Source organism: Cyrtonyx montezumae, unplaced genomic scaffold (assembly GCF_038088225.1).
Source record: "Cyrtonyx montezumae isolate F1298 unplaced genomic scaffold, pur_monq_1.0 scaffold_1, whole genome shotgun sequence".
Classification (NCBI taxonomy): domain Eukaryota; kingdom Metazoa; phylum Chordata; class Aves; order Galliformes; family Odontophoridae; genus Cyrtonyx; species Cyrtonyx montezumae.
Window position 1 is genome coordinate 15996994 of NW_027071825.1, and position 15298 is coordinate 16012291.

The following is a 15298-nucleotide window of genomic DNA, read 5'->3' on the forward strand; positions in this document are numbered from 1 at the left end:
TGGGTAAGGTATCTAACATGCCTTCCATTAGGTTAAGAAGCTGATACCGAGTAATCATTCAACCAAGCAGAAAGCTGAATGGCAACTTGGGACTCTTCAAATCTATTGTTAAATCACAAAGTAGGGCTTCTTGTATTTTTGTCTTTATAGGTATTACGTGCCCCACTAGCTTATTTCACGTGGTCCTGGTTAGATTTCTGACAACTTGTGTAAACTGCAATTGCAAGATAAATTTCCTAAACATATTTTTAACTTTAGCTCCAGAATGAGTATTGTACTCCATTTAAAAAAAAAAAAGGAAAAAAAAAAAAAAAAAGAAGAAAAAGTCTTTATTTTCCCAGTCACCTTTATTTCACTAAAAAGTATAAATTACTATAAATACAGGTATCACCAGTATAAAAATTAGATTGTCATCCATAAAATAAATACTAAAACAGTAATAGCAAAAAGTACCTCTGAATCCCATCACCAAGACGATTTGAATCTATAACACATAAACTATTGATTTAGCGTTTAATTTCAAATTAAGTTCAAAATGCAGTAACTACTGCTACTTACTCAGTGTCTGTCTGAAGAGAGTTACTGTTCCCTCAAACTGTATAGTATTTATCCTAACACTTACTTGGAACCAATAGGTTACCCTGTCTGTGGATCTGTAGGTGTAGTGTAATCCAGGTATCATTTCCATATGGTTAGCAACTTTCTACTGCAAAAGCATTAATGAGTAGTCACCAATACACTAGTTTGTTTACCACTGATTGGATGTATCCAAAGTCAAACAGACCCAGACAGTTTTATCCAAGAAATGCAGAAATTGCAGAAGTATCTTTGTACCGCCTGAACTAACAGATCATTTCACCAGTTAATAACATCATAAGGAAGACAGATAAGTAGAGGTTTTGTTTCATAGAAACAGAAAAATGGTCCTTCTCATTAGTAAAGAACATATTTTTCAAAAGTAGTGTTTTTTCCCCTCACAAGTACCGTAAGACTTCTGGCTCAGTAAAGCTTATACTTTCAGAGTGTCTGGTCAAATCAAAGACTCATTTGATTCTAGCTGAGAAGAATATATGAGTAGGGTAAGCATGTTGTAATAGGTCACAAAAATATTCTTCTTGCCTCCAGACACTGGAGACAGGGGTTTCCTGGTATCTGGTTTTTGGGGTTTTTTTTTTTGTTTTGTTTTTTTTAAATCTGTGACTGTCTAATGGAACTTTGATTCCTCTGAAAGTTTTAGCTTCAAATTTCCTGTACCAGAGAGGCTAAAGGCTCCATCCAATTCACATGCTTTTTCTGCCTTTGTGTCTTCACAAGTATACACAATAGTTTTTCCTCAGACACCATTAAGTGGTTCTCTTTCCCTTGGAGTTTTTGCTTTCTTGCGTTTACACAGGATCACAGCTAGGACAATGGTGAGAGTGATGATGGCAAGTGCGACCACTGCAATGATGATAAAGACTTCAGCTCCGTATTCTGTAGTTGGGAAAAAAATCCAAGGTTCAGTCATCAGAGGTGACATTTAACAGTGCTACAAACTCTTACACTGAACTAAAAAATGCTTTCCATATTTCACATGGAAGTAGAATGATTACCACAGTGTGAACTGGATTTGTTTTAAAATGCATTTGTTGAACTGGAGTAAAGCTTTATTTCATGTGACTCACAGTATGTTTTAAGCTAAATAGTACAATAAAATACCAAGTCTAAGTTAAATCATTCCTCCAGTCTCTGTGTTATCTCTGAAACTAAGTCTGAGTGGACTTTTTTTTCTAGGTTAGAAGCTAGAAAGTACCGATGAAAGGGATTCTTTATCAAATTGAAAGTTTCTAGAATTTAACTATTATGATATATGAAAGTATATATTCTAGATAATGAAGTCAATTAGAGAGAAAGTTCTTAAGAGGTTCTCTACTTAGAGTCCAAGTAGCCTCATCTAGTGGAGAGGAAGGAGGCATGATAGTATTGTGATATTATTTAATAAATATTTGAGACTTCATACTGAAGAAAGTGTTATCCACACTGTTTGCCTGGAATATAACTGGCTGATTCACTGTCTGCTCACATGTTCACAAGCAGAGAAATCAGTCTGTCAGTTGGCATGGCAATGTAACACTAAAGAAAGACTTAGACTCATCATCTACTTTTGAGAACAAGTCAGTGGAAATGCTTGTCATTCAGATTCTCATCACTCTTATATGTTAGAGATAATCAGCCACTTGTTATGGGATCACTTGTATTGGGAGGATCTGAGGGAAAACAGTGGGGGAAGAAAGCTAACCACACAAGAAAGCAAACAAAGAAAACAAAGCCAAAGGCCAGTGACAAGACCTGAAACCCTAGTGGCCAGTCAACCACTCAGACAATTTAAAACTGAACCAACACAGTTTAGCAAAACCCTTCAGCCAACTCCTGCTAGCTAAAGATGGTTCAGAGATGGTGGCCTCTTAATGGTGTTCTTCCCATTAGTCTGTGGTCCTCTCACTTATACAAGTTCATTCTATAACTGAGGCATTACACTTTGTAGTTATAAAATACATTCAAAATTGAAGTAGCATTCTGTTGGAATGCTGGGGGCAGCACAACATGCTTCACCAGATACATACCATCTAAAGTTGTTCTTCCTACAGTGGTACAAAGCACCACGCTTTCTTGACCATTACGATTTTCTCTGCGAGAGGGAATGATTCCTTGTACGTAGAAGCAATAGTTACTTTTATTGTCAACGCTTATTTCAAATGTATGGCTATTTGTTGTTGCATCTTTCTGTAAAGAAAAAAAAACAACATATCAGGAAGATGTCCTCTGCAAAAATAACCTGTGCTTTTAAGGTAGCACAGAAATTACATAACTGTTATACATCTACAGAATATGTAGAAAAGCAGATAAGGCCTTACCTTTCCAGAACTTTGATCTTTCCAGTAATAGAGTTTGTATTCCAGGTCATGTTTGAAAATATCTCGAACACTTCGAAAGCTTCCATTAGGAAGCATATATGGTGTAAGTGGATCTCGGAACACAACATTCAGTTTGGAATCTTTTTGCGTGTGATACTGGATCTCCGGTTTTCCAATAATAGCTAAACAAGCATTTTTAGAATTAAAACACTGGCATCACCTTTTTTCCCCATTCTTGGCTGTTCTATGGTTCTATTGTTTTCTACATAACATGTTCTTTTCCCTCCCCTCCCCTCCCCTCCCCTCCCCTCCCCTCCCCTCCCCTCCCCTCCCTTCCCTTCCCTTCCCTTCCCTTCCCTTCCCTTCCCTTCCCTTCCCTTCCCTTCCCTTCCCTTCCCTTCCCTTCCCTTCCCTTCCCTTCCCTTCCCTTCCCTTCCCTTCCCTTCCCTTCCCTTCCCTTCCCTTCCCTTCCCTTCCCTTCCCTTCCCTTCCCTTCCCTTCCCTTCCCTTCCCTTCCCTTCCCTTCCCAAATAGAAGAGTTTACTCAGACAAGGCAGTTCAGAACTATTGACAAGTATCTGAATCTAGCACACAATGTTAATAAAATGGTCTTCAATGCAGTGAGAAACAAATAGTGACTAAAATCTTCCACACTGCTCTGCTCTGGAAAGAAAGCTTTATGCCTGAATGTCTTCTTCTAATATATCAATAGGGCTACTATAACAATCTATAGGAGAAAGCTTTAGGCCAAATCCAAACCTTGTTTAAGTCAGTGGAAATCATTTTGAAAAGAAGCTAACTACAAATTTAATCGGTAATCCTACTTACTCTGATTATAAGGAGTGAATTTTTCAGAGCTTGCAAAAAGTGGTTCTTCAAAGTTATCCATCTCCAAGGATTTTACAGACAATACATGTGCTGTATAGGTCTCTTTTACATTCCTGAGTGCATCAGTAACATCACATTCTGTTTCTGTAGTCATTATGCATTTTTTTTTCGTATCAGATGTCTGCCTGAAAAGAGTAAGAAAGAAGCGTCAACACTTCCCAAGAGGAATTTTACAAGCCAATTATATATTGTAAGAACATTTTCCCCTTTAAACTGAACAGTCTTCCCTCAGTCACTGTTAACGGCCTTGCACGTATATAGTAGGCTGAGAAGTAGAAGGGGAAAAAAGCCAAACAAACCCAAGCCACTGCTCTGCACAGGTATATTTCACAGTGCATTGTAAAATCAAGTAAAAAAACCATGAGCCTATAGTAATGACAAAAATTGGGGTTTCTCTTCAGTTGATTTATGAAAACAAAGAAAAAACGAGATACAGAAATAAATTTGAAAACACTATCCCTGTTCACAAATGCATCTAAAGATTATTGCCTAAAGAAACATGAGTTGTCCTAGGAAGCTCGGCTGCTGTGGATAGTAATCGCTTCACACAGCAGTGCCTCCTCATTTTGTGTCACTCATGCTTGCATCTATGCAGGTACAGACAACACCAAGAAAAAATTGGAGTGCAATTCATCCATAGGAACATCTTGTCTAAAGAAATTCCTCCATATCAGATCTATACCTGATTCTACACTGAACCTTGGGCAAACAGACTTCAATATTTCGTAAGCAAAATTAACTCCAGATTCATAAAACATTTCAACTTGCACAGTGCTAGATAAGGTTCTGCGTCCTGCACTTGTCTCTTTGTAAGATTGAGCTCTTAAGCTAGGTTATGCCACTCTGCCAAGTGCGTGCTTTTAAGTCCATTCATTTAATTGCTCCCTTAGCCTAAAGAATAAAAGAGCGCATTAGATGATCACGTTGGTATTTCATCTGTTAGTCATGAGACTGCTCTCATTTCTAGGCAACTTTTATACACGGAAGAGTACCACATTTTCATTACAAGTGGGAGAGCTGATGATGCAGTCTCCCTTCAGGGTACGTTTATTAATGATCTGTGAATTAATATGGGAGCTAAGAATAGCACAGATTTATTGCTGAACTTCACAGAAGTTTTTGTGCAGCAGAGGTGTCAGACACTTCACACAGGCTGGTAGTTTTTATGTCTGTAGTATTTCATAGCTTCTATAAAACATGATGACAGAGGGAATCCTGACAGAGCTAGATGAACAAAGGTAAATTTGAGCATTACCCAGCAAGACTAAACATATATTACAATGATTCACTGATTAGAAAATTCAGACTCATTTACCAGACACCTCCTGAGACTAAAGAACAAAGACTCAGTTCAGACATGAAAAGGTGAAGCTGCATCTAACACACTAAATGTCAACTTCTTCCAAGTACACTGGCACACATCTCCAGTGCAGCTGGAGCCACACCTCACCCCACGACTGAAATACCAATCTAAAGCTCAGCTTCCCATTTCTAAAGTGGGAAAAGCCAGAAACCTGAATCAGATATTGTTAGAGTTGGATATAAAGAAATGCTAGCGGTTGGGTTGGCAATTTCCTTAAAATCTCTGAGCTCTTTTCCTGTTACATTCTGTCTCAGAAATTATCAAACACTCCAGCTACACCTCCTTCAGTTGCCACTTACACACCTCCGTGTTACTTACCCATGTATTTCTACAGTGTAGAAGTAACCTGATGGTTTCGGTTGCCATTTTAGTATGGTTTTAAAATTGATTGAAGACCAAGTTATATTAACTGCCGTTGGTAGTTCTGGGTTGCCTTTAAAAAGAGGAAAGAGTGCCATGAGCCATGTTGTACGTAACTGCTGGCTGCCTGCGCGCACTATTTAGGTAAAGGGAGGATCGCTGCTAATCGCTACTTAGGGGAGTTATTTCGGGCGGAAAGGCCCGCTCCTGCCCTTTGGGCTCACGCTGTCTCACCGAAGGAATGTGCCCTGGCAGAAGTGAGAAATACGAGAAGAAAATCATTTTCTTTCCCTGTTGTTCTAACTCCGAGCTTGCTGAGGTAACTCCAGCTGAATCCCCACTTCGCTCTTTGATCCGAGACCGTTTAAGAACTTACAAAATCTTGAAGACCCTGACATGACAATATCCAAACCCCAAACAACGGCAGCGCAGTTCACGGTCACCCCCATTGTCTTTGACGCAGAAGGCATCACCTTCGGTTGCCCCTTATTTTGGGAAGATAAACCATTCAGGACGCTGTGCTGCCCTGAGCACGGACACCTCGGGGACTGCCCCGGTCCGAGGGGACACTGCGGGGAACTGCCCCGGAGGAAAGCGCGGAGGAAATCCCCGCGCGGCGCGGCGACCTCCGCGACCTCTGGGAAGCGAGCACTGCGCTTGGCCATACTCTCATCGCTCCCTAAATGTGGCCTCCCCTGCCTCTCCCATTAGCTCCGACCCGGCGACAAGGGAGGCAAATCCCGCTGCCGCCGGGAAGCGCCGCAGCCCCCCGGCCGCGGATATCCCGTCGGAACAAACGAGCGCTCCGCCAGCGGTGCTCAGCGGCGGAGCCGCCGCCCCCCCCGGCCCCGCAGTGCGGCCGCCGCTCCGCACCCCACGGCCGCCGCCCCCCTCGCTCCAAGGGCCACGCGCGGAGTTGCCGGCGGAGAGCAAAGGCCGCCGCGCGTGGCCGCTTTCCCTCGGGGCCGACCCGTCAGGACGGTCGAGCGCCCGCGCCCACCCCCTCACGCGGTCACCCACCGGCGGCGGCCAGGCGGCACAGCAGCGGGCACAGCAGCGCGCCCAGCAGCACGGCGGGGGCACGCGGCATCCTCGGGCTCGGCGATTCGGCGACGGTGAGCTACCGACGGGACGCGACAGTCCTACTTATGTCTTATGTCTGTTAAAGAGGCGGGGATTGGGCGGCCCGGCGACGCGGGCGGTGGGAGCGGTGGAGGCTGAGGCCCGCGCGGGGTCAGGGAGGGCGAGGGCGGGGGCGAAGGAAGCGCTCCGGCACCGCCGGGTTACGCAAGGCGGGACGGGGGGCTGCGAGGGGCGGCCCGCTGCGGGAAGAGGCCCGTGGGAGGGGGCTCTCCGTGCCCAGAGCCACACGGGCGCCGTGCTGCTGGGTGTCCCCGTGCCCGCGTGCCAACCCCGGCTCCCGCCCGCTGGCCGCGCGGAGGGATGCTCGTGGGGTCGGGCAGCAATCCTGCCCCTGGTCCCGCGGTGCTGGGCTGGCCGGCTCTGGTCTGCACCTTCTGGAGCAGCACGCTGCTAGGCTCGCCTGTCAAGACAGACGATAAGTAAAGTGGGGATTTGTGCCTGAGCTCCCCCATAAATCAGACACCAGGTGGACGCTTTTCCTACAAAGCTGTTGGGAAGGTCTGTCATTGTCATAGATAGGTAGGAGAGTATCTCGGGCAGGTTAGCTGTCCGCCTGCCGCCGTTGCCACAGGCTCCGTGTGTCCCCGACGTTGCCCGTACTCGTTGCTCGCCGCCGTTCCCCTTCTCCAGGCATTCAACCCAAGGTTTGGGGTACGGGGTCTGCTTTCGTCTAATGCTCGAGCTCTAGAGGGAGCTGTGCTCGCACTCAGCTCGGGATACTTCTGCTGGGAAGGTGGGAAACAGCGGTGTGGTAGAACCTTGTATGTATCTGTACATAAAGGGCATAGGTGTATTTTGCAATGTTACGCTCACATTTCTTTTTGTATTGATGGTTTTTACAAAGTCTTACACTTGGAAAATATGTGTAGGAGAAGACTAATAAGGAACTTGCATATTCAGTTGTCTTTAATTTTCATGCTTGGTGCAAACTTAGATGCAAGCAATCAGTTCTGTATCATAGTGTAAAATAAACACACACAGATCTGGCTACAATGGCAATTTCAACCAGAGACTCCATCACATGGAGCATTTCAATGTGTGCCTAAACCCTGGACTTTTTATAGTACCAGATACCTTCACTAAAACCTAGACAACACACCTTCTGATTTTCCTGCCTTGTTTTTACCAAGTTTCAGCACTGTCACCATGCAGCTGTATGTCAACATTGCCTCAGCCAAAATGCTTGCATGCTTTCAGCTTTGTGCAGAATCCTAATGTTGTGTGACTAGATTTTCAAGATTGTCACCTGATAAAATCATAGCTGATTTCCAAAGAACTTTACAAAGAGTTATGGTACACACTTATCTAAAAAAAAAAAAGAAAAAAAAAGAGGTGTTTCTATAAAGCCTTGAATCACTTTTAAACTCTGTTTCCAGTTAAATATCCTTGCAGTTCAGTTACAAAAGATAGGAAGCAGACCAGCTGTATTATGGAGATGGTCTCAACATCCCATCCTTGCTCCCATCTCCTCTGGCATGACCTCTCCTATCAGAGAGAGAGGTGACAATCCTTCCAGGCCATCTGGAATAACCACCTTGACCAGTGTTACCTTATTCCAGCAGCATTTCCCACTGCTCAGCTATGTGCAGCTTTTAGCTGTGCTGTTGGCTGCTGTGGCATGAGGGGAGGAGGCTGTTATTTGCAGCAGGGAACAGACAAAAGGGTGTGTGTGGGTCAGAGGGGGGGGGTGGTGGGCTGCATGGCAGGAGGACACAGCTAACTTTGCTATGCTGAGGGAAGGAAGTTGAAGGGAAAATTTGATAGCTGGGCGTGGGGGAGCAGTGTGGCTGGATCAGGCTGATGAGAGAAAGGGTTGACAGACATGGGAGAAGCACTGGGGAGGAGAAAAGCTGCTGCTGCTGCTGCTTCTGTTCTTCTTTCTCCCCTTGAATCAAGCTATGGAGTAGATGTGACCAAAGAATGGCTGTGCTGCCCTACTCTGGGAGCCAAACTGGGAAGTGAGAGGAACCTGGTCCTGCCTGAGAGGGCTTGTGCCTCTGGGTCAGGAGTCTGCTCTGTGGCTGGTCAGTGGATGGTGGCACTCTGGGTCATATTTCCTGTCCACATGAACAGTATTTCAACAGCATGTTTAAGACAGAAAATTTCCCACTTCATTTAACAACACATTGCTAAATGCAGGCAGGCATTATGCTGACTTAGACCTCTGGAAATTTCTCCCAGCATTTAAAATTTGTCTCCCATATTGGAATGTCAAAATGTAGGTATCTACTGTGTGTATCTCTATGACTGATTTAGTCATCCTCTGATTGTATTACAATTAGCAGAAAAAAATATCTTCTCTAAGATGAAATCCATATTTTCCTAGTGCAGACATCCAAAGCAAGTCAGACTAATCCATTAAATATTGAAAAGAATTTGAAATTTCTACTGATAATGCAAGGATCTCAGTGTGACTTTATTGAATGTGTAGGAATGTGTAAGAAGCTTGGCTCCCTTAAGGTAGGGAGATGACTGTTTCCACTCTGCATCCTTTTGGTGAGTTTGTGGAATTCTCTACTGGGAAAGTTTGCCAGATTAGAAGCAGACACTAAATTTTTTCACTCTTTGATGTAGAATACATGGTGGAAGCAAACTACGCATTGAATATAGGAAAGCTGCCCTGAGCAGGAGAAAAGGGAAACTAAATATGTGAAACTCTTGTTTTTTGGAAAGAAATGTATGTATTTGAATCTATAATATAGTTTACTAGATCTCTAAACCAGTTAGCTTTAGAGATAGTGAAGAAATACATTGTTGGTTAGCAAACCAAATTCAGTATCATACACTTTCTGTACTATCAAATATAATTTGCATTATATGATATCCATAACAGATCAGTTTCCCTGTGCTGATAGTTTTGCAACATTTTAAGGAATGTTTTGTAATACTTATTAATGTTTTGAAATTTTGTAGTGCTACAGAACATTCATCATTCCATGCTGACATAAAAGTCAGCAACGTTTCATGCCCAACAGTGAAAAATTCACCTATGTAAGATTTGAAATCCCTGGGAACTTTTTCCAAACTGGAATTGCTCCTCATATTTGTCCCTTTTGGTTGACTTTCTAGGTCTTTCTTTAATGTGTCTCAGTGACTCATATTACTGGGTAATGAATTTACATAAGCAATTAATTATATTTAATTAGATAAAATAGAAGCTTAGGGAGCAATCTCTGACATGGTACTTTCTTCTGTAAGTATTTTAATGTTTATCTTGCAGAGCTGCCCAGTCAAATACAGTACTAGAGAGTCATGCACAGTATAGTTCTTTGTTCTTTCAATCTTTTTCTGTTCCGATCAAGTTTCTAAAAGGGGAAGACCTTTCAAAAATCTTGAAATGACAGCACATTTACATTAAGATTTTCTGCCTGTGCATGTAAATGTCTCAAACTTATCAACTAACTTAGATTACTTACATCTTGTGGGTTGCTTTACAACTACTCGTACATAAGGAGGAAGCTGTATTTACCCAAGTTTTCTATGGGTACGCTAAAAGTCTGTGGTGAAGTCAGGAATCAATATTTTGATTTTATACAATTTTCTGTTTTGTAACGTTATCACAGGATTATGTTTACCTTTTTTTTTAAGCAAATAAAAATTTATATCTTTTGGAATTCACCAGTGAAGATAAAGAAAACTCAGAAAATTGAATTCGATATTTAGGTACTTCATAAATGTCTAAAAATTGAGTACCTGATCTGTGTGAGTGTTCTGCACTGAGGTGCACGGTGATTACACTGCTGAATATCAAGCCAGAAAAAGTAAGGAGACTACAAACAGATTATAGATTTAGAGTTTATATAAAAATGGCTATACTGACACAATTTTTATAACTGCACTTGTAATTAGAAGGATATATATAACACAGTAAGTTTTAGTATCGAGACCCATTTTTGCTATACAGAAACTGAATTAGTGTAATTTTTCTGATGCCTGTGGCAATCAGCACCATTAGATTAGTGGAATGAAGTGGAAACAACTTGTATACTTAAGAGCAGTGTTGTTTATACATGGAGAGCTGTTTATTCCTGAACTCTTCACACCAATGAAATTCCCGGTAAAACCACTTTCTTGTTTTTCTTCTTTATCTCTGGTTTTATTATTACCTGAACTATAATGAATTATTCTGTGATTCTAAAACTGATTTGAGATTTTATTAAGTCACATGTAGTAACAGAAAATAACAAAGATACACTAAGATAGAACTAGTTTGTAATTTAAGTCCTAGTCTTGCAACTGGTTTCTCACCCATCAAACAATCCACCCATCAAATCCAAATCCTTCCAGTTTGGAGAAAAGAACTTCGGGAGGGACCATGTCAAAGGCCTAACTGAAGTCCAGATTGATGACCTTAGTGTCTCTTCCCTTGTCCATTGATGCACTTATGCCATCACAGAAGGCCACTGGGTAGGTTGCTTATCACAGAAGGCCACTCCAGAAGTCCCTTCCAAACCCTACGATTCTGTGATTCAGTGTGTCATTCTGAAATGGCTTCTCCACTTCCCCAGTCTGCTTATGTGTATTGCACCTACAGAGAGTGTGGGCATCACTGTTATCAATCTGATTCTTATCTGTCCAGTACACTGAGATAAGAAACATTTTAGGTCTGCTCTAGAGACAAATTCTGAAGTGGTTTCCTTGAAGACCTTTACAGTGGTCTTTACAGACATAATCATTGTATTTAAAAGACATAAACAGTTTTAATTAAGCTGGTTTGAGAACAGGATGATTACAGCATAAACTGGTTAAGAACTTAGGCATCAAACACATTCCTGTGTGTGTAGCAATGCTGTAAGTGGCCAGCATCCAAATGCATTCCTTCATCATATCAGAGGAGTTAGTAAACCAGGGGTGAGGTGAAACTTCTAGTAACCTGTGTTTAGCTAGAAAGTCTCCGTGATTTGTAATAAAGTGCTGAACCTCCAAACTCCAAAGTCTCCAGGAGTTTAAAACAACTTTATATTTTTTTAATGTATTGGGAGTCAAGTTAGGGTATCTTGTAGGGCCTTAATTCCAAAATGTTAACTTGGAAACTTTGCTTAGATGCTGTTTGGAGCTTCGTCAGTGTGCTTCAGTGGAATGTAAAGTACATAGAGGAAATAAGTTCTTAGGTTGAATGTTTGCTTTAGAAAAAAAGAAGAACTGAAAATGAGTAGCTTGTTTATTCTGAAATTACAAAAGATTTTGCTCATAAGGAATGTGTACTTTCAAATAATTCTACTAACAGCTAGAGATAGACTACATTTTTAAGTTTGAAAACATGGAGTCCAATTCTGATTGTTCTTTCTCCATGGTATATAACTTCAAAATAACATCAGATCGAGTTTTATTTCCTGCTATTATTCCTCATCATGTAAATCACAGTAGGCCATACTGACTCTTGCTGATACCAGCAGGAACATCTTGGACTATACATCTCCTAGCGAACTATCTTCTTGATGGCATTCCTGTTGTGTTCTTTGATAGTGTTTCCATTTTCTTACTTTTTTTTCCCCTCATGATCAACACTGATACATTTCCTGGAAATATTGAATTAAAAAGAAGCACAGAATTCTATAGCACCTTATTCCAGTCTTAAGTATTACTTTCCTTTGTTCTTAATCTGGTTGGAATTTTAAGGCTCCAAGTCTTGTAATTAAAACATAAAATAGGGCTAGGCAAAGTAAATCTTGGACTACATTTTTAAAATATTTCACAGGATCCTTTTCTCCCTCTCTCCTCTTAATCTGAGAGGCATACTTGGCAGAGGCAACTCTTGACATACAGCAGAGTCTGAAGCTGAGTTATATCTCGGAATTTTAAAATCTTGGGAAGAATTCAGCAGTCCTTTGAACCTGAGGTGTTACCTTTTCAAACAAATAGTACTGCCACTCACAGTCATTAAACAGGGGAGGAGGAATTCCACTAAGAGAAGCCAGATTCTTGCTTCCAGACTCTTTTGACACAGACCTTAAACTCTTGCTGCACAGTTCTGCTTGCATCCAGACTTCCTTTCTTGTGTCCAATCTGAAACTGTGTCCCTAGGATCTTTCATCACTTGCGGTAGTTCTGACATATTATAAAGATTGTGATACTCACATCTAGGAAAGAAAGGAACTAGCTCCAAGAACTGGAACACAGATGCTTTCTGAATACAAATGCGAGCTGCTTTGCTCATGGTTTGACTAATGGATTGCTCAGTGATTCAGTCTAACCAGGAATGTGATGAACCAGACTCACAAAAGCTTTTATGTGCTACTTGAAAGAAAGGATGGAGACGAGCACTTTTTTGGTCTTAGCCTTCATGGCACAGTATAAAGAGTCTAAAAAAACCAAAGATGAAATACACAGAAGTGCATTTTCTTGCTGCCAAGATAGAAACAGAAACAAATATTGTTCTACCTCTTCGGTTGTTTTGCAAGTGATCAGTGGTGCAAACTCCCATTTAAGAGAGTTGGATAGAAAAGTTTTTTATTAGTTATTTCATTCATCTCTCTTTTCTCTGTATCTTGTAGCTTACATTCATAAACTGCCCTGATTTAACCATGACAGGAAAGGAATGCTGCAGATAAGTTATATTAAACTGACACACTACTTACAATCTATAGCAGTTCTACATTTTGCCTTGTGTTTGACACAATTCCATAGCTTTTGCTCAGCAATTAATTCACCTTGTAGCTATATTTTTATTGGTCTTATCCAGCAGTGTTCTCTGGCGCCATTCAGTAGTATTTCACTAATTCTTCCAGGTTCTCTCTCTGCCAGATAGAAATGGAAAATGACTGATACTGTACAGCACAGTGGAGAAATTTCAGTTAAATAAAATTAAAACCTTATATATTAAGTAACTCTTAAAATGTTGCTATACTGGGTAGAATTATTTGTGTACACTTAGCTTCACATATCCCTCAGAACAGCAGGAGGAATTTTTCCATTAGGAGGAATTTTTACAATAACTTGCTTTTAGACTATGGATAATTAATATAATGAAAAATATGTCATGTATATATTAACAGCATTTGATTCTAACCTTTTTTTCCCCTGTATATCTTTCTTATCTTAAGTAAGTGACTTGATATATAAGAGCATAACAGGAATATGCAGACAACTATGCACAAAGTCTTTGACCAGGAAAGTTACACAAGTCAGACTGTATCAGCAATAAAATTTCAACATAAATCTAGATTCACAGTTCAGACACTGATCTGTCTACAAAGTTCATGACGTTTTTGATTGTACCACTGAGGCAGTTCAGTGTGAAGAAGCAAAATTTCTCTCCAGATTTGAGAGAGGTTATCAGAAAGGTTTTCACAGATTCATAGATTCATAGATACATTAGGTTGGAAAGGACCTACAAGATCATCTAGTCCAACCATCCTCCTATCACCATCCCTACCCACTGAACTACTAACTTCTTTCAAGTACAAGCCACATTTATAATTCAAAGGTGTGTGGTTCATAACAGGTTTGAACATGAGGAACTGAGTTTTAAATCATCTACTTCTAATTCATTAGTATTTATTTGGGAACTTTACCTAGATGTGTAACTCTATTAAAAGGACACATTTTTGTTTATGCTGGCTATATGACAACTTAAGCATTATGGAATTCATTTCACTATGGAAAGGAGAAGAAAATCAAGTTCAAGGTATAAGAAATTTAGAGATGCACAAGACCTACATCTGTTGGCAGTAGTACCCATCTCATTAGCAAGCTTAAAATGTACATACATGAATATTGTTTTCTCCTTAAGAACTGTACCTCTCTACAAAAGAGACAGTCATCAGCTAATGAGATCTTCTGCCAGCCAGCAAAATGGATCAAACAGCAATCCAGGTTTAAAATTCCAAAGACAACTTTCCTACTTTAGAGTTAAAACCTTAGAACATCGTAATAATTTCCAGGTGTGAAACAACTTCCCTAGCAACTGTAAACCACACAGGACTGTGTGTTGCAGACTTACCAAGCCTTGTGTTGACTAATATGTCTCTGTGATGTGGTAAAAATATGTCCGCATTTTCACTTTTGCTACCACCAGTTGATACACTCTGCTGCTAGTAAGGATGAAAGAATCTTAAGGTTTCATTTAATATGTACTTAACTATGAGTCCACATTTACTTTGCTGTAGAAACCAGTCCAAAACACATCTCTTCTCCTTTTCTGGCTGGACAGATGAACTTACTGAAATAAATAAATAAATAAATAATTTTCAGATACTTTAATACTGATATTCTAAAATTGTACAGCATTTACTGTAATGTATATGAATAACCAAATATCTTGCTTTTTCATTCTCAGACCCTAGATGACATTAATAATCAGTACTGCAACTGCATGCTAAGTTTTTGTTTCAAAACTCAGGGTTTTGCTTTCATTTATTCTTCTTCTGGGCATAAATATTTCTTGGTATGCTTTCTCACCTGCAGCAGTGAGTGAAGTCTGTGAGAGAGACAGACACAGGGTTTTTACAGAGGCAGATGATGCAACATCAGAAAGAGGGAAGTTTAGGGGATGTGGCTTTCCAGTGCGCTAGGAGACTCTCTGTCATGCCATAATGCTATTCCAGGTTATAATTTAAACTGCTCTGTGTTAATTGCCAGTTACCACTCTCTCTCATATTCTCCATGCTTTCAGAAAGCACAGTGCTTTTGCAAACTGTTTATTAGTAAG

The 15298-nt window shown here is 40.8% G+C and overlaps 1 protein-coding gene across 1 annotated transcript; it reads right to left on the bottom strand.

Annotated features, from left to right (window-relative positions):
- Nucleotides 1-328: 328 nt before the first annotated feature.
- On the bottom strand, nucleotides 329-5634 carry F3 (coagulation factor III, tissue factor). The gene is made up of 5 exons (XM_065741877.1): nucleotides 5464-5634; nucleotides 3723-3907; nucleotides 2895-3076; nucleotides 2604-2763; nucleotides 329-1473 (listed from the first exon to the last, which is right to left on the bottom strand). Exons 1-5 carry the CDS (start codon nucleotides 5601-5603, stop codon nucleotides 1334-1336), a joined length of 807 nt encoding a protein of 268 aa, XP_065597949.1. The 5' UTR covers nucleotides 5604-5634; the 3' UTR covers nucleotides 329-1333.
- Nucleotides 5635-15298: the final 9664 nt, after the last annotated feature.